This window comes from Sprattus sprattus (genome assembly GCF_963457725.1).
Source record: "Sprattus sprattus genome assembly, chromosome: 20".
Classification (NCBI taxonomy): domain Eukaryota; kingdom Metazoa; phylum Chordata; class Actinopteri; order Clupeiformes; family Clupeidae; genus Sprattus; species Sprattus sprattus.
In genome coordinates, this window is record NC_137918.1 from 20,031,222 (window position 1) to 20,052,669 (window position 21,448).

Below are 21,448 nucleotides of genomic sequence, written 5' to 3' on the forward strand. Positions count from 1 at the left end.
ACACCTTATCCAGGTGTGAGCAACCAACCGATTACACTATGAAGTAATTACAGCTATTTGCACTGCCAATGCATTGACTGAGGGGGTTCGAGAGATTGCGACTGACCCCTAAACCGGAACACTTCTCAAGAGGAACTAAAAATTATGGCACAAACATTTGCCCCATCTGTGGGGCTTCTCTGCAGCGTCCTTCCAGCATCCTTTAGAATGGTATCACTGCTCTGACCATCAGTGGGAGAACTGCCAAGTTGTCAACAGGCTATTTAAACGAGAGAGAGGGGCACTAAAGATGGCTAGCCATAGGACCAAATTGTTACAACATTCACAAACAACAGTTGTAAACTAACCAACAGCTTCTGAATACTTTGATTGCATTGCATGTCACTAGTGGAATGGTTCACTGATATAATTGTAGTGAAATGCAAGTTTAGAGGAGCTCTACATTATGTGTTGAGTACTCTTTCGATACATGTACAGCTGGTCCAGTCCTGGATGGCGGATAAAGGGTTTTAACAGTAGTGAAAAAAGAGCAGTGAAAGTCATACAGTGCCTTTCATAAGTATTCACCCTGTTGGATGTTTTACCGTTTTATTGCTTTTATAAATCAATATGGTCATATTAGTTGGCTTTTTTGACAAAAAAAATCACAAAAAATGTCAAAAGATTTGAATTGGTGCAATAGAAGTCTCACAATTAGTGAAATGGGGATCAGTGTGCAGTGAATGTGTCTCAAGTGATTGTAGTATAATGACACCTGTGTCTGGAAGGTCCATTCACTGGTCAGTATTAGGTCATTAGTATTCCTGGCTACTGTTACACCATGACGACCAATATCACTCCAAGCAACTCAGAGAAAAGGTTATTGAAACTATAAGTCAGGGGAAGAATACCCTGGAATTCTGCTAAATCTATCATCAAGAAATGGAAGGACTATGGCACATGTGTAAATCTGACTAGAGCGGGCCATTCCCATAAATAAATGACCGTGCAAGAAGGAGACTAGTGAGAGAGTTCACCAAGACAACTATGACTACTCTGAAGGAGTTTCAAGCTTCAGCAGCTGAGATGGGAGAGACTCTGCATACAACAACTGCTGCCCAGGTTATTCACCAATCAAGCTTTATGGAAGATAGCCACTGTTGAACTCATGAGATGGCTGAGGAGAGACCAGAAACCATACTTGCATGCACAGCAGGTTATTTCATTTGAATTTGAATAAGTCAGGGACAAGATTTCTGACAAGCTAGCAATGTTGCTGTCTGTAATAATAAATTACTTCCCAGGATTGGTATTCAGACATATAAGAGTTTGTATATGGCTGGCTTTGTCACACCCTCATCATAGTCAATGGTTTTAAATTGTTCATTCAAAATGTAATCATGTGCATAGAAAACACATTTTTAAATGCAATAGGACTTTAAAGATGCTACTATTTTGATTCATCATCATGGAATTATGCATTTTGAAAATGATGATAAGTTTCTCTGCACAACTAACTAATATCTAACTAACTCTTATATAAACTGTAGTATATTTCATGAAAGTATTCAAATGTTTGTGACATCAAATAATCATTGATGACTCATTTAGTTTATTTTATGGAATATCATACGACAAATATATCTTTGTGCGCGAGCTTTTGTTAGGAACCAGGCACGTGCAGAGGGGGGGGCTAAGGGGGCTTGAGCACCTGCCCCTTTTGCCCTTGATGCCCAAAGTGCCCTTTTGTCAGAGTGTTTTTTTATTATTATTATTTTTATTATTATTTTATTTAATTTGTGTGTGAAAAGACCGTCTGTGCGGCCCAAAATAATAATACATTTAACGAAATGATAATATTTTAGATCTACCTTGGTCGGTCACATGATCCACAACGTGCCCTGACGTGCCCTGCTGACCGACGCCTCGGATAAGTTTCTCTACAGCTCCCGTTTTCTAGGTAAGCCGAGTAGCCTTGTGATGCCAAATGTGCCATGATGACTCGGGAATAACTCGGTGTAAAGTTTGCTATAGGGACTTATATGCCTCTCTCTTGTACGTCGCTTTGAACAAAAGCGTCTGCTAAATGACTGCATGCAAATATGAGCCAAAAATAGTTGACTAACTCCCGTAAATAAACTTGTCAACGTATGAAGTTTGTATCGTTTAATATAGAGCGGGATCTTTAAATCTGAGAGCATTTTCGTTCATTTCACGTCATGATTTTGTATTGGTTGGCGAAGTTTGGTAACGTTATTTTCTTATCAATCAGAGAGAGAGAGAGAGGGCCAGATAGCGAGAGCGAGCAGAAGTCTTTGAGCAGAACGAGTGCGAGAACTTAAAATGAAACACAGGGAATTTCTGATAGCAACAGTGTATTTGAGTGCGACAACTTAAACTGAAACACGGCAATTTTGCAAGCAACAGTTTGAGTGCAGGCAATCCGTTTTGAGCAGGATCTCTCCCCCCCCCCCCCTCTCTCTCTCCATCTGTCTCATTCCCTCTCTCACTATCTCCATCTCTCACTCCCTCCCTCTCTCTCCATCCATCTCACTCATTGAAAATTGTATGTTGAAATGGACCCACATTGGCTATAAACATTGCACCCTTTTGACAACTTTCATACTCACAGTGAATCACAGCTGTCTACAGTACTTGCTGCCTGTAAAATTATAGTTTAAAGGCCTTGTTCCCATATAGTTCCCCCGCTCATTTAAAACCTAATGAGTATGCACCTGTTTGTGAAATGGATGTATGTGTGTGTGTGTGTGTGTGTATGTGTGTGTGTGTGTGTGTGTGTGTGTGTGTGTGTGTGTGTGTGTGTGTGTGTGTGTGTGTGTGTGTGTGTGTGTGTTGGCAGCTGTGGAGACACTGTAATGTGTCTGGGGGTATAAACCAATCCCTTGTGATAACACTGTCCTATAGTGTGAAATGAACTCAGCGTCACACTGGTGGAAATGACCGTCACACCAGTGGACATAGGCTATAGAAAAGGCCTAGATAAATACATTTTAACAAATCCGTGCTACATGTGCCCCCTTTTTAACTTTGAGCACCTGCCCCTCCAAAGGTCTCTGCACGGCCCTGTTAGGAACTGAGCTAAACTAAAGCAGTCTAATACACCAGTCATTCAATCGTTTTTCAGAGTCCTAACTCTTTCAAATTAAATACAGCCAAGAATGATTTCATTGTAGGTTTTTTTTTTGCATTGGTTTCAACAGGTGTAGCTTACATAGTATGTGAACTTAAATGTATCTACTTAAAGAAACACTTTAAACATAAACTTTGACAGAACATTTAAGTCAAGATGGTAAAGTCAAGTTACCAAATACCTTTATTTGGACGTGAATGAAACAATCAAACAATTGGCAAAGTTAGAGTAACAGTTGTTTCTATATTTTAAGAGCGATACACTGCAGAATGCATTAGCAAGCATCTGTGGAAGACTTATATAGAGCTGGCGACTGGATAAATTCGAACTGTGAAAACATAATGTATATTCTGCCCGGAACAGTCTGTGATAAGAGATGCGCCGTGTTACTATATATATAAAAAGGAAAATTACTGTAAGGAGAGGTAAACCACTGAGGGGCAGATCTACAAACATGTTAGAGCCATTTTTAGGGGGTCCTCCTAACCCACAAACCAAGCCCACAATGTAGGCGAGATTCTCACTAACCATTATTTTCATTCTCCTCTTATCCCTTGCACTATTGTTTCCAGTGGTATGTGTATGACAGGTGTGTTTCGGGGTAATGCCGTATTGTATCCTAAGTATAAGGTTTTAGCAAGATAATTGTAAAGAGGCTCCGAAAGTTTTTTTTCGACATGTCGTTGCAGTCTACAGAACTAGATAAAAATATTTCGAGGCGGTTCTCATGGAACTGTTGTTGCTGTAAACTAATGTAATCGGCTGTCCTTCTAGGCCCTCTTCCACCTCGGGGCCCCAGGCAATTCCCTTCTTTGCCTTCTCTGACGCGGCTCCCCAGTCGATAATCTATTCACTTGAATATGACGTACGTAAAAAGCTCTGGGAGACGCCAGGGACACTAATCTCCGATGGGGATTACCCTACCTTTACGCAACTGTTAAACTGCTAATCATCGGTCGCCAAGAATCAAATGTCAAACGGAGCAGATTAGTTCAGTCACTGTATGATTTCCTGCGATTCTTCTCATTTATTTTCCTCTGTCGTTCAAATTTTCACAACAGGTTGCAAACGGTTGTTCTGCACTTCATATTCCATTCCCCTTGACAGGGGGACGCGATGCCCTGTCTGCACGCGGAGTCGTTAGGTTCACTGTCTGCTGAAGGCGATTACCAATCAAGGACGGATTCTGTAGCCTCTTACAGTTCTACAAGTGGAAAAGAAGCGCAACGCGACGCAGCAGGGTGGGTTATTGGAGAGACATTTGTCACTAGCGCGGGGTGGATCTTTTCACCCCTGTGGAGCCAGCGCGCTCAATCACGGTTCTTTGGGTTTCGTAAAGGTATTGAGAGCGATACAGTTGACGCTCTGCTTGACGGTCAAACTGATTTAGCGCGCTCCTATTTCTTACGAAGGACATCAAGGTAAGCATTAAGATTAATTGTCTATTTATCAACTGTTCGTCTCAGTCATAGCTGAAGTTTAGCTCACTGGAACCAAATTACGCATGAGTGATATTTCGGAACCATAACTCATTGGCAAAGTTTGGCCACATATCTTATTTTATATGCATTATATGTTGGATTTATATGTATTATCTTCTGTCAGGGATATGGCGAATGGCTCATCGTCAGGGCTATCTTCGCGGAGCTCAAAAGAAGGGGCTCGGTCTAAGAAAGATGTCCATTCAAGAACACCACAGCAGTGCCGGCGGAGGGAATCGCACCCACTGGAGAGCCCTAGCAGGAGGAGGTTTTCTGGGTCTTTTCTTGAAAGCTCCTCGTCATCTACTGTCCCCTCGGTGGACTGGGGCAATTTCCTGACTCTTGAAATGGGCGCTCATCCTCCAGGGTCACCACGCCCTCCGCGGTCCCCACGATCTCGAAGATCTTCGCTCTCATCTCATTCCATGCGGCCACCGGTGTCCCCCCGTTTGTTGCGGTCCCCCAGGCGGTCGGGTCCGTGTGGACGTCGTGCATCCTGCGACTGGATGGTGGAGATGATGGGGGGTGGCGCCCCCTGTCGCCAGGGTCTGTCAGAGGTCTGCAACAAGGTCTTACAGCACGTGAGCCATGCCATTGCTGCAGAGCAGTGCTCCTTTGCTCTGGTCGCAGATGACAGGGCCGGAGGGAAAGGCCTCAGTGGTGTGGTCTTCCGTTCATACAAGGAGGACCCCCAAGGCCAGAGTCAACGGGCCTGTGAAAAAAGCTTCATGGAACTTGTTGTAGCAACTGGGAAGTCAATCAATATCAAGAATGTCTTTGAGGTAACTACAGCAGGTCACTGCCCAGAGTTACCAGACATATTTCAGACAGACCCAGCAGCAAACTCAACAGCTTCTCTAGCTCTGGCTCAGGAATGGGTTTTGTTTGGCTTTTGACTTGTGTGATTGTGTCATAAAGAGACAATGCAGGGTTAAGGCTCTTTTCAGTGGGAGATTGAGAAAGGCCAGAATCAGCCTGCTTACTAAATTTGCATCAAGAGGAATAACCCAAAAACCTCTGACATTTCATTGTCCCAGATGAGATACATTTAGATAATGTGGGATATTTTAATATGACCAAGGAATGGATTAACCATATACCCGTTGAATTTGTGTTAAGTTTAGATTTGGGTTACATTTTAGACGAAGGTTGCAATTTGAAGTAAGAGGGCGTAGCCTCAGCTAACAGAAGGGAAATCATGGCTGTGTTATTAGATACAGTGAAAGTCCTCTGATTTGATTGGGCTCAGATGAGAGGTCAGGTTTAATTGGCTGGATTGGTCAACTAAGCAAAACACAGTTTGGAGGTGCTAATTATAGGTTTAAATATGTTGGCGCAAGTGTATCTGGCAGCTCTATTTCCGGTATTCATCTCTTTATTCCGGCTTAAATTACTACAGTGAATCTGTTGGAACAACCATGTCCTGGGTTTGAGTTTCTGATTGTGAAAATACTAAAAGACTTAGAACTAGCCACAACAATTTATTTAGCGTAACCTCTGACATGAAGTCCTTAGAGGTCAGCTTGTGACGCAAAAGTTGAGAAGCACAGGTGTTCTGTAAAAGAACCAGCCATGTTCTGTGAAGAGGGAGTTGATAAGCCATGCTAACTGCTGGCTGTGAAGAGGGAGTTCATTAGCCATGCTAACTTCTGGCAGGAGGCCACATTTGAGCTTTAAGAGGCAAGCTCATCCTCTCAGACCTAAATCTGTTCGGGACTGTGTTGTAGACAGGGATGTGTCTAGAGGTTCCTAGGGGGGATGGTATGTCCCTCATAGCTGACAAAGAGTGAAAGACAGGCAAGGAAGTGAAAGGTTCAGCGAAGGCTCACTAATATGAGTTCTGACTTTAGTGTACTGTCTTTGACTGCCATCTAGTCTTTCTTTTACCGTTGCTTTGAACAGTTTTAAAGTCTATTTGTTAAACTTTTTTAATGAAGCTTGATGATATGTATAAAATATTTACACTGTCATTAAAGTAACCTACCTGTTTTATAGGATGCCAGGTTCAGTCCTGAAGTGGATGATCTATCTGGATCCAGGCCTAAGTGCCTCTTGAGCCTGCCTGTTTACAACCCCAGAGAGGAGGTGGGCTTTAATGGCAAAATCAGTTCATACATTCTACACTTGTCATTTTTTTTTTTATCAGATTCTGAATACTGTCTCATTACTTCAGCTTGTAGGTGTTGCCATAGCGATCAACAAGACAGCTGCTGCTGGTATAAACTATAACCAGCACTTTTTCTCTGAGGAAGATGAGAAGGTGGGAAAACACAGACCTTTTAAAATAAGATTGACTCCTATTATATTTGAATTATATTATATTAGGTAATTAGGTATATTGTATAAATGTATAAACTGTGAATGGTCCGTGTCATGAACAGGTTATGACAACTCACATGGCGATGCTAGGGGTTATCTTGGATAATGCACTGCTCTGTGAGAATGCTGAACAAGAGAGCAAGCGTAGCCAAGTAAGTGCCTTAGCTGGTTCATAGAACAACACAGGGTTATATCCTAAATAAGTTATTCAATCTTGTGCTATTTTCCTACAATTTTAATTTTTTCTACTCGGGTCACTGCACTGATTTTCTGTGTGTTTTATTCAACAGGTGCTGCTAGATCTTGCTCGCCTGCTGCAAGAACGGCATGAGTCCCGGGAGTCTCTGCTAAACAAATTGGCCTCCACCATCCTACCCATTACCAGAGCCAAACTGTGCACTGTTTTCATTATTGATAGTACTAAAAAGGTAACCGATAACTACAGTAGACAAAAACACCTGTTAACAACTAAAGTCACTTTAAAAAGTTTTAGTCTTTTTAAAATAGCACTCATTTGCTGTTTTTTTTTTTTTTTCAAACAGGACTCTTTTTCGTATATCATTGACACTGAAAATATGGGTCTTGATGAATACAAAACGTCATGCAAAAGGTTTGTTGACACCTTGAACTACCATATTCTGTGTAACTGTACAGTGTCACTTATCAATTAAAAGTCTCTGTGCACATTTCCCTCTCTCTTTAGGGAGAGTGATGTCAATAGGATATGCCATGCATATGCTGTTCATGTGAAAAACACGCTGAAAGAAGTTAATGTGGCCAACGTCTCCACAGAAGGCAGTGTGTCCATGCTTGTGAGTGGACTGAAATACCAAAGAGCTGATGTTTGAAACATATGAACTTTTTATCACAGACAAAATATAGATTTTTGAAGGAGATATTTTGGAGTTAAAATATAACTTGGCATAGGCATGAGTTCTCTCTAGGCGCCATTTGACCTGTGGTCTTTTGTGACAGGACCAGATGACAGAGGAGGCAGGTGATGAGATGAGGACTCTGGTGTGCACACCTGTCAGAAATGGACGCGATGGCAAGGTTATAGGTACAGTAGCAATTCACTCTCTGTTTTCTCAAAGATTTTCTAGATCTAGATTTCTGAGAACATTAGTTGTATCATGTTGTAGCATGAACTGTTTTTTTTTTTTTTTTAGTTTTAATTATTTCATTCTGATGGCATTTAATAATAATAAATGACATTTAATAATCCACATTATTTGGGAAATGAATTTCAGAAATTGCTGTTTTGAGTAAACCATTTTTTTCATTTAACCCATTGGACATTTTATTTCCGATGGCTTTATGTGGTAATAATGAAACATTCACTGAAGATTTTGAAACCCTCTGCTTAAAGGAGTGTGTCAGCTTGTCAACAAGCAGAATGATGAAGCCGGCAAGGCAGAGTCGTTTGGCCGAGCAGATGAGCGCCTCTTGGAAGACTTTGCCTTGTACTGTGGTGTGAGCCTCCAGAACTTTGAAATCCAGCAGAGGGCAGAGCAGACCAGAGCCAAGCAGGAAGTCACACGAGAGGTTAGGAATGCTTGCTGCTGTATGTGCACAGTCAGGACCATGTACTATACAAATCGCAGGACCTTAGATCTAAGGATATGTAGATATATTTTTTAAATTTACTCAGAGATACTTATTAATCTATTTATTAATTGTTATTTATTATTATTTAGCTGTGGAAAATAATGTTCACAGCATCCTAAGTTTTTTAGCTGTCTGTTGCTGCCTCTACTGTCTCGTTGTCTTTGTGACAATGACAATAAAGTACTTTGAACTTGAACTTTGAACTTGAACTCTGGACATTGAAGTCTTGGTGTGTTGAATGTAAGCATTGTCCTGAACTTGTGCAATCTTAGAGAAACGTGGCATCCAGAACCCAGTCAGTTATTTTAGGGAACAGGAAAACAGAATTGTCACCTGGTGTGTCTTTTTGTGATCCACTATATCAGAGATGGCACCTGAGCCACATAATGACAGAATCAGTATCAGTGTGAAATATTGTTCTATTGGAAAAGTGCATTTGGAAACTCTAATTTTTAATGCATCCCCTGTGTGTGTGGCAGATTTTGTCTTATCACATGTCTGCAACAGAGGAGGAGATAATGGCCTTACAGGTGAATGATATTTCCCACTCTGTATTACGAATATTTCCACTCCGTGTAAATATTAACATTGCCCATTTGTGTGGCCTGTGGTTTGATGATAAACTACTGAACCCTCATGAAGCCAACTGTGTTTTCAATCCGCCCATCCCCCAGGAGTCCTCCATCCCCCCGGCACAGAATCTTTCCCTCCTGGACTTCCATTTCAGTGATTTCGGCCTGCCAGATTCTGTCACCACACAGGCAACAGTGCGCATGTTCATAGACCTAAACCTGGTGCAGGACTTCGATATTGACTACAAGGTACTGAGGCATGACAGTTTGATTGATCTGTGGATGGTATCCCTGTCTACTGATTCATTTGTTCATTGTTCTCAGTTGTGTTATATCTTGCAGTTAAAGTAACACTATGCAACAATTATACTTCAGGATTAGGGTAAGGATACGCAGTTTTACCTTAAAAAAAACAGCTTGAAAAAATTGGGGCGCTACAGTGACTTTTAATATGGAGAATCGCCTCCGTGCCATTGCCATACCAGGGTACATAGGCATATAACTTCGTTATGTAGTTTTGCCTGTGGCAGCCCGACTTGTTTACTGTCTGCCGAACTAATAAGTAGCTTATTTGCCGTCTTGCTTTGTCTTGTGTTGCACTTGCTTGATGTTTGACTGTGTAAGGACAGTAACTAGTTTTTTCATAATGTCAAAGTCAGCACATTTCAAGAGATTTCGTTAGTTTTAGCTGCTAGCATACCGTTAGCGAATAGCTATTGATCCGTTGTGCTGCTTTAATGGTTGTATTTGTAATAGATTTGGTAAAATGTACTTGGTGTCATGCAAGAGCTAGTCCTAAAGACAAAAGTACACCACTGAATATTTTCCAGGTCAGGTTTCTAAAACAGTGCAGCTTGTTTGCCTGGTGCTGCCATCCCAAAATAGTAGATGGTCAATTAAAAAGTATACAGGGCATGGCTGATTCTTAACAGAGGGTCTTCTTACTGTATAAATAACCAGACTTGGGAGATTAAGACACCGGATCCCACATTTCTGTCATGTAGGGTCAGTCACAATCATAGACGTAAGTATTGTCTCTGTTCACCATATTCTTCTTTTGTCTCTCTCTTCCTTGTCACAGAGCCTGTGCCGCTGGGTGCTGAGTGTAAGGCGTGGCTACAGGCGGGATGTGGCATATCACAACTGGAACCACGCCTTGAGCACCGCCCAGAGTATGTTTGCCTTGCTGAAGGGAACAGGCCATCTGCAGGTCAGTGAAACCCTTCCACAATAAGCTCAGCCCAGTACATCCTGTCAGGAGACTGGAGGTACACCAGTCTGCATTAAATGGGATTTAAGATAAGGACTCCGTGGATTAAGCTCGATAAATTTGGTCTTTGAACTTTCGGGCTTGCTCACACGCACATGTTTGCCCTATCATGTACGCTCTCTTTCTATCCATTTAGAGTTAATGTCTGAGTTTGTGAATGCATCTAGGCTTTATTCTTTTCTCATTCTCTCAAAATGTTCCCCTTATTTCTAATGCAGAGTCATTTCTCCAGCCTGGAGATTTTGGCTCTCATGATCGCCACCCTCTGCCATGATCTTGACCACAGAGGAGTCAGCAACTCTTACATAGCACGGTACACACTGTTGAGTCTTCACTAGAGTAAACAGTCATCCGCTATCCTTCACTTTAACACCATCTTATCACTTTCACCGAGTGTTTCACCAGATATGTACCATTCTTAGATTCCTTTATGAATGAATGAGGTTTGTTTAATCATCTGACTCTCTTCCCTCCCTCACACTGTTCATCAGGAGTCAACAACCTCTAGCTCAGCTGTACGGCCATTCATCTTTAGAACATCATCACTATGACGTGTGTGTCCTAATCCTCAACAACCCAGTAAGAGCATCTTCCCATGATTCTCTGAATCTGCTTTCTTGCTTACCTTCCATTTCTCCAGTCATCTAACCATCCCTCTGTCAATCTCTTGCTCTCCCTCTGTTTTTACCCCTCTTTTTGTTGATAGGGTAGTGAGATTTTGAGTGGTTTGTCTCAGGAAAACTATCAGCAGTGCCTGCAAATGATTGAGAAAAGCATTCTGGCTACAGACCTTGCCCTCTATATGACGTAAGACACACATGCTAACCCTTTCCTTTTCTGTACACGCATTTTCTGACATTCACTTTACTTACTTTTAAAGCTGAAGCTGTTCAATGTAATCTGTGCTTTCACACTTATGATAACTTTATGTATAATAAAAACAATTATAAGTGTTATAACTTCATTTCATTTCATTATGTTTAAGTGTTTATCCGTGATTGTTTTCCTTCAAAGGTTCTCTGATAAATGCTGATCACAAATAGCAGAAGCAACCCTATCTTGTCATTCCTTGTTAAGTAATGTCACCATTAGATTTTAGATATAGTGTATACATTATCCTATACTGCGTGCCAGTGCAGAGTTATTCACAAGGGTTCTTGTGAAACATGAGTCATCTTAAAGTCCGACTCAGTTACCCAATTGCTTATTGGAGTAGAATATGTACATTTGTGTTTTTCAATAAAAGGGTAATATATTTTTGTGTGTATTTGTATATGTTTCTGTCTCTTTACAGAAAGAGAGAAGCGTTCTTCCAGATGGCTGAGAAAGACAACATCCGCTGGCAAGATGAGGATCACAGAGAACTGCTGAAGTATGGAGGACTGTTCGGCAGTCTCTTACTCTTTAGCAAAAGCAGAGAACTGACCTACTTCATTCCATTAAACAATACAGGCAACATTAGGAACATACACATGGGCTTAAATGAGCTTAAACAGATGGCTTTGTAGTCTTTATTTTGTGTCGGGGGTTCTCATTTGATTTAATAGCAGGGACTACTCTTTTATGTCACTTCCTGTTTGTTTCCTGTGTTCTACAGGTCGATGCTAATGACGGCGAGTGATATCTCTGCTATCACAAAGCCTTGGCCAGTTCAGAAGAAGGTGGGGGTTCAGAGACTGTCAAATACATACTTAAGTATAGGAGCTCTATGTGCTTTTTCACTGACAGGTACTTGAGGCCGATGTTTCAGCTTTCATGTGTCTTGTTTAGGCGGCCAGTCTTATTGCCTCGGAGTTCTTTGCCCAAGGGGACCGTGAGAAAAATGAATTCAACATAAGACCCATTGTAAGTTTTGTATGTTTTTTAATCAGATAAATCTCAATGTGTTGCAGGGAACACTAACTGTGTAACACTGTTCTGTCTGAACAAATAATTTGGAATAAGCAGATGTGATCATTGTACTACATGGTTTAGTCATGTGTGTCTTTTAAACTGATTTAAAAAAAAAGACTCTCTTTGTGATAGGACGTGATGAACAGGGAGAACAGCACTCGCTTCCCCAGCATGCAGGTGGAGTACATTAATGGGATTTGTGCACCTTTGTACAAGGTGAGGACTGAGACTACAATTGCAAACAAATCCTCACTAACTGAGTTAATGAGCAAATAGAATAAAATAGAATAGAATAGAATAGAAAAGCCTTTATTGTCATTGTATTTACATACAACGAAATTCGGAGTGCTTCTCCTGTTGGTGCGACGAGGGACAACATATAACACAACAACAACAGATAACACAACAATATTGCATATCTAAATCATAGTATTCATAGGTTTGATCATTCTCTCTCTCTCTCTCTCTCTCTCTCTCTCTCTCTCTCTCTCTCTCTCTCTCTCTCTCTCTCTGCATTAGGCTCTTGCTAAAGTGTTTGACTCTTGCGAACCGCTTCTTGAGGGCTGTATGAACAACCGGGAAAACTGGGAGCGCCTTGCCGCGGGAGAAGAGGATGATGTGTTTGAGACCGACGGTTAGACAAAGAGAAAGGGGGAAGCAAGTAAAATCAGGAGAGGACCATAAGTCTACACCAATGACACATCATCAACCCTCCATAGAGTGATAAAAGGATCCAGGACCTCAGATCAAGACAACTTGTGGAACCTTTATGGGAAATTAGAAACAGGAAATTGGGATATTTTAAAACAGCAACCTCTAATGGCAATTTATGATAGTTGTAGCCATTGTGGATATGCTTGGTTTGTAATTGTATGTTCGTCATGTAGAGGCACACTTAAACAGACCAAAGAAGATCAACAATTTTGATAGACTGTGGCGAGATGTTTTATGTCAGATTTCGTTTAATTGTAATGCATATAATGTATGGTATAGAAATGGTGTGTGCCTTACATAGACTGTATGACATTCACTCAGTAATGCTGATGATATGTCAGCTATGGAGTCTATTAGGACTATACATGTTCTCTCCAGATCATTAAGCTTGCATGTGATATATTCCAATGGCTGAAAGTTCTATTCCATGGGCAAATAGACTTGTTTATGGAATTGTCTAAGGTTTTCTAAATCCTTATGTCTAGGTGACCTAAAAGGGCGAAGCATATTTCCATACCTATGAAAAAATGTCTGATCAAACCTAAATGTAAAAAAAATATACTATACACCAACAGACACAAATAGAAAAACACACGACAATAAATAGAATAATATCCAATTCATGAATTTTCTTTAGATTTTATTATTATTATTATTATTATTATTATTTACCATGGAAATGTATTGTTACTTTGCTTCTTTGCCCTGCTGCCCTTTTCCAGAGGGCCCTGTACAACTTTAGCCAGAGCTAACCCTCTCACTTTTTCTAATTAGGCAGAACAGTTATGTTACACTACATACCTCTATTGTACTAATCAGAACCTGATTAGATTTCCTGTCAGTTACTTAAGCAATATAGTACGAGGGCGAGTGGGGTAGGTAAGGGATATTCCCACGGGTGGTGTTCGGCCGTAGCCACCGAGGCCGGAGGCGAACGATCCCAGTTGTTGTTTTAGATATAGATTATACATATTCTTACTTCCTTTTAGGACTGTGCTTTTGTTCCTTGGCATCTTTTGGGCTTTTGGTTAATAAACTGGAGACAGACCATAGATAACATCAGGTTCTGGTAGGGTGGTCCTCTTATTGGGTCTAAAATAGGCTATATCCTTCACAACCAAACCAGACATTTAGTGCATGTCAAATAGCGTCCATACAGAATGTCATCTGTTAATTTAAATCAGTAGCATTTTCTAGTTTTCATTGTCTTGTAGCCCATTTGGAGCCTTCCTCATGAGACAGAAGGTTCAGTAAATTTCACTTTTAGAAATCAGCTTATTCAGATTTACCTGCAATCTTTTGGTGGAAAAAAAACAATAATATCTCCCTTGAGATGTGCTTGAGGTTTGTGATGAAATAACAGGAAAGTTGTAGTATTGGAAAGTTATGCAAATTCACTGTAAAGTATACTGTAAACAAATATTTAGATATAGAGAATGGGCATACATTTAGTAAATAATTTTGTACATAATTTTGTGTCCCTGTGTTTTTTACGCACACACATACATTTGACCACCAACACATAAAACTGCAAAACAATGTGACAGGTTTATTTTTCCTTACAGTATACAGTAGCAGGCCAGTTTTAGTCATACAAATGCTAGCTTAGGTGCAGCATCGACAGGAACAGCATCACAAGCATCAGACTTGACTGGCATGATGTTTGGCTAGCCAGTTGACGTGCATGGAGCTGGCTTATATTTCATGTGTTTTCAGCTGAAAAATCTACATTACTTTATGACGGTCTATTAAACACACGACATTCATATCTTCAGTAACCTCTATTATATCTTGGTTGGGCATAGAGTCATGCCTCTACCACGGGAGTGCCATTTATATTCCAAGTCACTAGAGGACACTGTTCTGTAAGATTTAGATACTTCTGGTAATTTTCACGTATTTTGCGGAGGCACGCCGTGAACGGACAAGGGGAGAACGAAATGGCAGGGCGCGGGAAAAGAAAACCAAAATCTGAACCCCAGGTAAGGTTATTACTCTCAACTTCAAGCTGAGATATTGTGCAAAATAGTGGGTAGACTGCTAGAAACTGCGAACTTGCGCGTTTATTTTGCACAGTAAAGAAATAACGTTATGCTATTGAAGGTTCAATTAGCATGCTCGTGTTCCACATATAGCAGCAACCCAATAACAGACAACCATAGCCATCTTTTTGACATGAAGTCATGAATACCATGTATAATCACGAGAAACTCTCAACAGGGTCGGTGGGAGTGCAGCAGTGATCCTTTCAGCTGAAGAAAAGCGGCAGTGTTAGCTTGTTAGCTATACCAACCATGTTATTGTTCACTATTATATGGCAGGTGTTAGTTTTACGAGATTAAGAGAAAATCAAATTTGTGACCCATATCCTAGCTAGCTAGCTAAACAGATCATGCCAGTTGCTTGCCAAATTATCTGTGTTTTCAAAACGATGCCAGCTACAAGGAAAAATGCAAAATAAATGTCAACATGGACAGTCACATGAAACTTGCTGTGCAATATTGTTAACATAAGCGTTCTCATGAGAATGCTACAACTTTGGCCTCTGTCTTTGGCCATCCCAGTAACAATACTCTGTTTCTAAATTGCTTGAATTCTTTGATGTTTTACGACACCTTATGTACCTACTACCCTATCCAAAATGATGTAAGAATGCACATCAAAATGCACCTAGATGTGCGAGTGAATGGTCAAGCTCTAACTGTAATGTCAGCATTTCCGTTCAAAGACACGTTTACACAATGGTTAATACATTTCCACTGTCCACAGAATACAGAATCAGCAAATGGAGACGCTAAAAAATCGCGTGGAGGAAAGACAGAGCTCGACTCTACTTCACCTATTTGTGATGTCCCAGCGGCGGTGAAAGAGGAAGTGGAACGGCTGTACAAGCTCCGTATGCCAGACGACTTTTATCACTTCTGGGGCTTCTGTAGGCGGCTGTCAGCAGAAAGTCCACGGGGTATTTACCTATCATGAAACTCATTAATTCATACATTCAGTTGTTCAGACTAGCAATGCTACGTATGGCAGATTTTCAGTTTAACATTAATACTTCTATGTTGCATTTATTTCTCATTGGAACAAGATGCCCTCAGAGAAACTCTTGGACTGCAGCTTGTTGGGCCTTTTGACATTCTCTCTGAAAGGCACAAAGACTGCTCAAATCCCCAGCCCAACTACCACCTGCACTGCAGGTACTTCTATGACCCACCTGAGCTTCAGACCATTCTACAAGGAAGTGCTGAAACTCAATACCATATGGGCTACTTCAGGTTGGACATCATCTTAAACTCCTTAGTTTGAATGTTCGTTCGTGTCACCCCGAGGTATTGGTATAACTTAATCATTAAACGTCTCTGCTCTCCTTTCAGAGATTCTCCTGAAGCCTTACCAGTTTGTATTGGAGAAAACGAAGCCAAGAAAGGCTACTCCATCAAACAAATGGGGGACAATCTCTTCGGAGCTGTTCTGTAAGTATCTACCATCAGACTTATTATAAATCTAAAGATGGATCAAGTAGCCATACATTGTATATCAGTTTAATTTTAGATTGTGATGTGTCTGACAAGCTATGCACATACCTGCATATGAGGGCTGCCTAGCTTATCCTTTAGATAAAGCATTGGTTGAGAAAATCCTAAAAGAAAAGGCATGTTACATGTCCTAAATCATGAGGCCAGTGAAGTCAATTGTTACCAACCAAAGAGTAACAATAGTATGTTTCAGCCTTGACTTGACCACCTAGTGGACATTGCATCCAGCCGTTCAAATATACTAAGTACACAGGCGGATATTTGAGCAGTACCACTCGCATTGTAGGATTATGTACATACAAATGGGTTGGATTCCAGCCCTCTTGTATTGGGTAGATGCATACTCTTTATTTTATAAAAAAATAAATAATAATAATCTGCCCCCCAATGACCATCACTCTCAGACTGTTCCTGGTGAGGAAGAGGAAAGAGCGTGGTAGGAAGGATGAAGCTGCCCTGCGGAGTCTGGAGGAGGAACTGAGACAAGCTGCAGAGTCACTGGGTCTCCCCTTGGAGCAGAAAACCAAAGGCTTGAAGCTGAGAGACAAGAAGGTACACAAACACGATTTAAAGAAGGCTTTTATATGCTCCAATTCCCATATTGTGCCACAGGCGTATTAATATTTATACTGTAGCACTAGTGATGGTGAGGTCATTTTAATTTATAACTAAATTGTTGGCTTTCAGGTATGCCCGCCTAATGTGTATGTACAGTAGACACAAATGGAATCGGTAAAGAAGGTTAACCAGCTTTGATAAGATGTGACTCAACCTGTAATGTATTCCATGGGTTGCATCTTACTCATAGGTTGTCACAAAGACATTCCATGGAGCAGGTATCGTCGTTCCTGTGGACAAGAATGATGTTGGATACAGGGAGTTACCCGAGACAGATGGTAGGTTAACTTGACTGACTAAATAACATTGCCACACAAATAAGGCATTATGTATTGTAGTACCCTTTATAAGTTATGCTTGCCTGAATTATCTTAGCCGGACTGAAGAGGATATGCAAGGCCATCGCTGAGGCCAAAAACGATGAGGAGAGGATGAAGGCCTTTGCGCCCATTCAGGAGATGATCACTTTTGTCCAGTTTGCTAATGATGAGTGTGATTATGGCATGGGTTACGAGCTGGGAATCGACCTCTTCTGCTATGGCTCCCATGTAAGTAGCTCTCTGAAAGAAAAATGCACAAACACAGACATACAGAGGTATATTTGAAAACACTACAGAATTAATAAAATGTCTTGCCAAAGAAAATGCTGTTTTCACCTTGGGTAAGAGCTATGACTGTGACTGTCGCTCTGACTGGTTGTTATTTATGTGTCACTGGGCTCATACAAACACTGATACCTTTATCCCACCTTGGATCCTCAAAAAACATTCTTCATGGCCTGAAAAGGTTGAAAATGGACTTGTAACACAACAAGTATATAACTAAATAATCAATCTCAGCAGGAATAGAAGATATAACTCCAGCGTTTTTTTTTATCTTTCACACAGTACTTTTACAAAGTGATCCGTCAGCTTTTGCCCATGGCCTACAACCTCCTGAAGAGGGGTCTCTTTGGTGAGATCCTGGAAGCCCACCTCACTAACCGTTCCCATGACAACCTGGACCAGCTCACGCCTGCCTGAGAGAGGTCAGCAGAATGAAACAAAGCCGAGTGAATGAAACGAACAGGATTGTGGTTCCCAAAAGGTGCTGCTGCTGCTAAGCATTTGTCTGTACTGTGTCCTTATTGTGATGGTCATGTTGTTGTTTTTCAGGACTTACTTTTTTTTGTTGTTGATGTTCAAAGGTGGATCCCTAATAAATTGTATATTTTTAATGAGTTGTCATCTTAATTATTTTCTATTTGACCTGATAAACAAGCCCTTTAAAATGTTATGGGTTGTCAGAAGTATTGTTGGAAAAATCCTCCATGTCTCCACACACATTATGACATGGTTGTCTCTAAGCCAATGTCTCTGCTCAGTTTTCACAAGGATGTAGTCTGGAAGTCTTCAATGAAACACAGTTTTCAGTTCCAGCTTTTCAGTCTTCTCAATAAGTGTGTTAATGGAGTTTATTTGTACTGAAGTGTTTTGTAAATGCTGATTGGTGAAGGGCTGTAGTCATTGACTCTTATTCAGTCACATTGAACTATCTAATATTGTATAACGATGCGTCTTGCAGTTTTCCACAGCTCCTTTAAACAAATGGCCGTATCTCATTCCAGTCACTTCCATCCATCCTAATTCTAGGAATAGCCCAATCATGTGTTCTCTCCTCTTAATTCCCAGAAAAGGTTTCTCCTTTGGAATTGACTCCTTTTAGACATCTTCTGCATTGCACTGGGAACAGCAATAAATCACTAATGTGGACAGGAGTGAGTAAGTAAGTGGACATGCCAAGAAGGCTACCCTTCTCCAAAGACCTTTAACATTTATGCATAAGGTTAGGATAAATAGTGTTACGTTGCAGTCACAGGGGGTAACATCACACCAAGTTATCACATGATAAGGTTAGGTCTCTGATATCTCCTGTCCTGAGTGAGGTCTTTCAAGGTATTCCAAGCCTGGTAAGAACCAATGTTTATGGCTGTGGACACACATTTGAATTGTAAATGGTTTTTGGACTTGAACAGGAACATTTTGTTTGGATAAAATTAGATTTTTGCCAAGTGAATCTATATTTCACACATCCACGTGTATTCATGTTACCATTTTGATATTCAAATTGAAACGTCTTCATCTCAAAGATATTCGGTAATATTCACGGCTACAAATGTGATGTTTAATTCAGTCAGTGTACCAGATGAGGGCTCCTCCCTGAAACTCTGATATGTCTCAGAATGATGTCATGCACCTCCGCAGTAGTGACGTCACCCTCCTTCTCACAAGGTTCTCTAGACATTTTATAATATAGCATTTATATAGAAAGCCTAGCATGTAATGGATTATTTTGTTTATTACATAAATATATCAATTTAAATCCAGAATTTTTCCTACTATAATTACAAGAGTGCGTATAAAAAAAAATAGATCTGAGATGCGGTCACTAAAAGGGTAGGTCCATTTATGCTTCCATTAAATAAAGTCCTCTCTGTTGCTCGTCTGCTTTGGCTACCAGTGCTGCAGTAGCGTACAGGCTGTCATAACAGCCAATATGATTACACACTGTAATAGGCTACTCATCTACTGCATATCTAATACATTATTTCACTATTTTCTAAATGTCGTCCTAGTTTCTTTTTACCCGTACAGGCCCTCAATGTGTCCTCTCCCCAGCAGTTTTTTTTTTAAACAAAACAAATACTTGGAGAAAGAGAGACTGACACAATATTTCTGCAGACTAAGCATGTTGTATGCACTCAACCGTTGTGGAATCTAATCGGGAGACCTCAATGGCACCTGGTTAATGTGCTGTTATAGCCTACCAGCTCTCAAGACCACACATGAAAGCATGAGTGTTTCCTTTGTTCGGGCAAGATACGCACTAAGACGTATTCTAAAAGCTTGGGGTATTGATTTAGTTTTGTTTTGATTTTGCCTTGTCATCCTTTAATGGGAGCTGGCACTGAAGGCTCTTGACTATTTGCTGTTGTGTATGGGAGGGTTTGCTAGGTGTAGACTGAGAGAGAGAGAGAGAGAGAGAGAGAGAGGGAGGGACACATTGATGGTGTGGCTATCCGATGGAGAAAACCACCCCTTCACGTGAGTAAGGGACGACGTTAGGTGACGGTGTTTATCAGTACAGCATTTCAGTCATTTACAGCCAATCGGTATTTCAAGAACTTCAACTCGTGTATTGCCGTGCTTCCTCCACGACTCCCACTCAGTTCACGGTCGGCTGTTAGAGCACTGCTGCGGCAGAGAGGGGAAAAAAAAGCAAAACACCAGCGCACTTTATCCTGCGGATACGGGTGTACCGCACCGAGGCGCGCTCACACACCGCTACAAACGCACTCTGTGTAAAGAAATCGTTTTGTCAGCGCCTCGGTTTGGGACCACTCTTCTTGGACCCTTGGCTAGACGCTGCAGTATGCGCTGGAACGTCTCATCGAGTATCTAAGGGCCGGTCCAAAGCTATCTCAGTAGGCTAGGACTGTCAGCCACCACTTCATCTTCTGCTGCGCATTGACTGAATGTCAAAGCATCCTGAAGAAAGTCACGCGAGGGGCGGCTCCGACGGAGACTGGAAAATGGCTTCTTCAACCAACACAACGCCGGAGGGAGATTCTCCACCACACCAGAACCGCATCCGCCAGGTGGGTCATACAGATTCCACTGTGCAGTGAAGTCTCGCCTTGAGTTGAGGTCTGCACTATCTATGTATATCCAAAACCAACTGCTTATGTTTTCAAGCTCGCCCATAGTGCTGAGGATGGTCAAAGGCGTTGCCCTGGTTACCGAATCTTGGAGGTGCACCCCTGTTAGCCCCCTCATAAAAACGGCATGTAAAGCTCGCTACTCGGGAAGTGCCATTTTGCCATCTGTGCAGGTTTAGGGTGTATGTAGCCATTATATCTATGTTACTTTCACATATCTTCAGCACTGTCTCAGAGTTTGTGGCTTTGGCGTGATCTATCTAAGGCTCTATGGTATGAGGAACTGTCCCACCCAGTCACAGTTTTGCGGATGGTACACCTGATGAGCTGCGCAGAGTGTGATCAGGCGATGGTGTGTAGACGGAAACGATGTCCCTAAGGTAGCCTCAGTGTAAAATCACTCAGCACAAAAATCTTGGAGTTTCTTTAATATAAAGATGTCTTGGCGGTGGCATATTGGCCTACTGACTAAATTCAGCTTACTAAGGCTGTGTAGAGACAAGAAAAATAAGTAAACACTGAAGATATAAGACGGTTAGTCATCACAAGATATCCCATCTCAGTCCAACTATTCTGCCGATTGCATCTCGCTCTTTGCAGCTTGCTTGGT

General features: G+C 41.2%; 2 protein-coding genes across 2 annotated transcripts; both read left to right on the forward strand.

Moving 5' to 3' along the window:
• Positions 1–4,739: 4,739 nt before the first annotated feature.
• Positions 4,740–12,912, forward strand: pde5aa (phosphodiesterase 5A, cGMP-specific, a; the record flags this gene model as incomplete). The annotated part of the gene is made up of 20 exons (XM_080859223.1): positions 4,740–5,393; positions 6,607–6,696; positions 6,785–6,871; positions 6,993–7,082; positions 7,221–7,358; positions 7,473–7,540; positions 7,634–7,742; positions 7,906–7,990; positions 8,300–8,475; positions 9,018–9,068; positions 9,213–9,359; positions 10,192–10,320; positions 10,599–10,693; positions 10,872–10,959; positions 11,087–11,187; positions 11,675–11,752; positions 11,978–12,041; positions 12,151–12,225; positions 12,406–12,489; positions 12,835–12,912. 20 exons carry the CDS (start codon positions 4,740–4,742, stop codon positions 12,910–12,912), a joined length of 2,487 nt encoding a protein of 828 aa, XP_080715349.1.
• A 2,010-nt stretch (positions 12,913–14,922) lies between these two features.
• Positions 14,923–18,281, forward strand: hpf1 (histone PARylation factor 1). The gene is made up of 8 exons (XM_080858940.1): positions 14,923–14,969; positions 15,757–15,949; positions 16,076–16,262; positions 16,362–16,460; positions 16,928–17,075; positions 17,332–17,419; positions 17,517–17,689; positions 18,029–18,281. Exons 1-8 carry the CDS (start codon positions 14,928–14,930, stop codon positions 18,161–18,163), a joined length of 1,065 nt encoding a protein of 354 aa, XP_080715066.1. The 5' UTR covers positions 14,923–14,927; the 3' UTR covers positions 18,164–18,281.
• Positions 18,282–21,448: the final 3,167 nt, after the last annotated feature.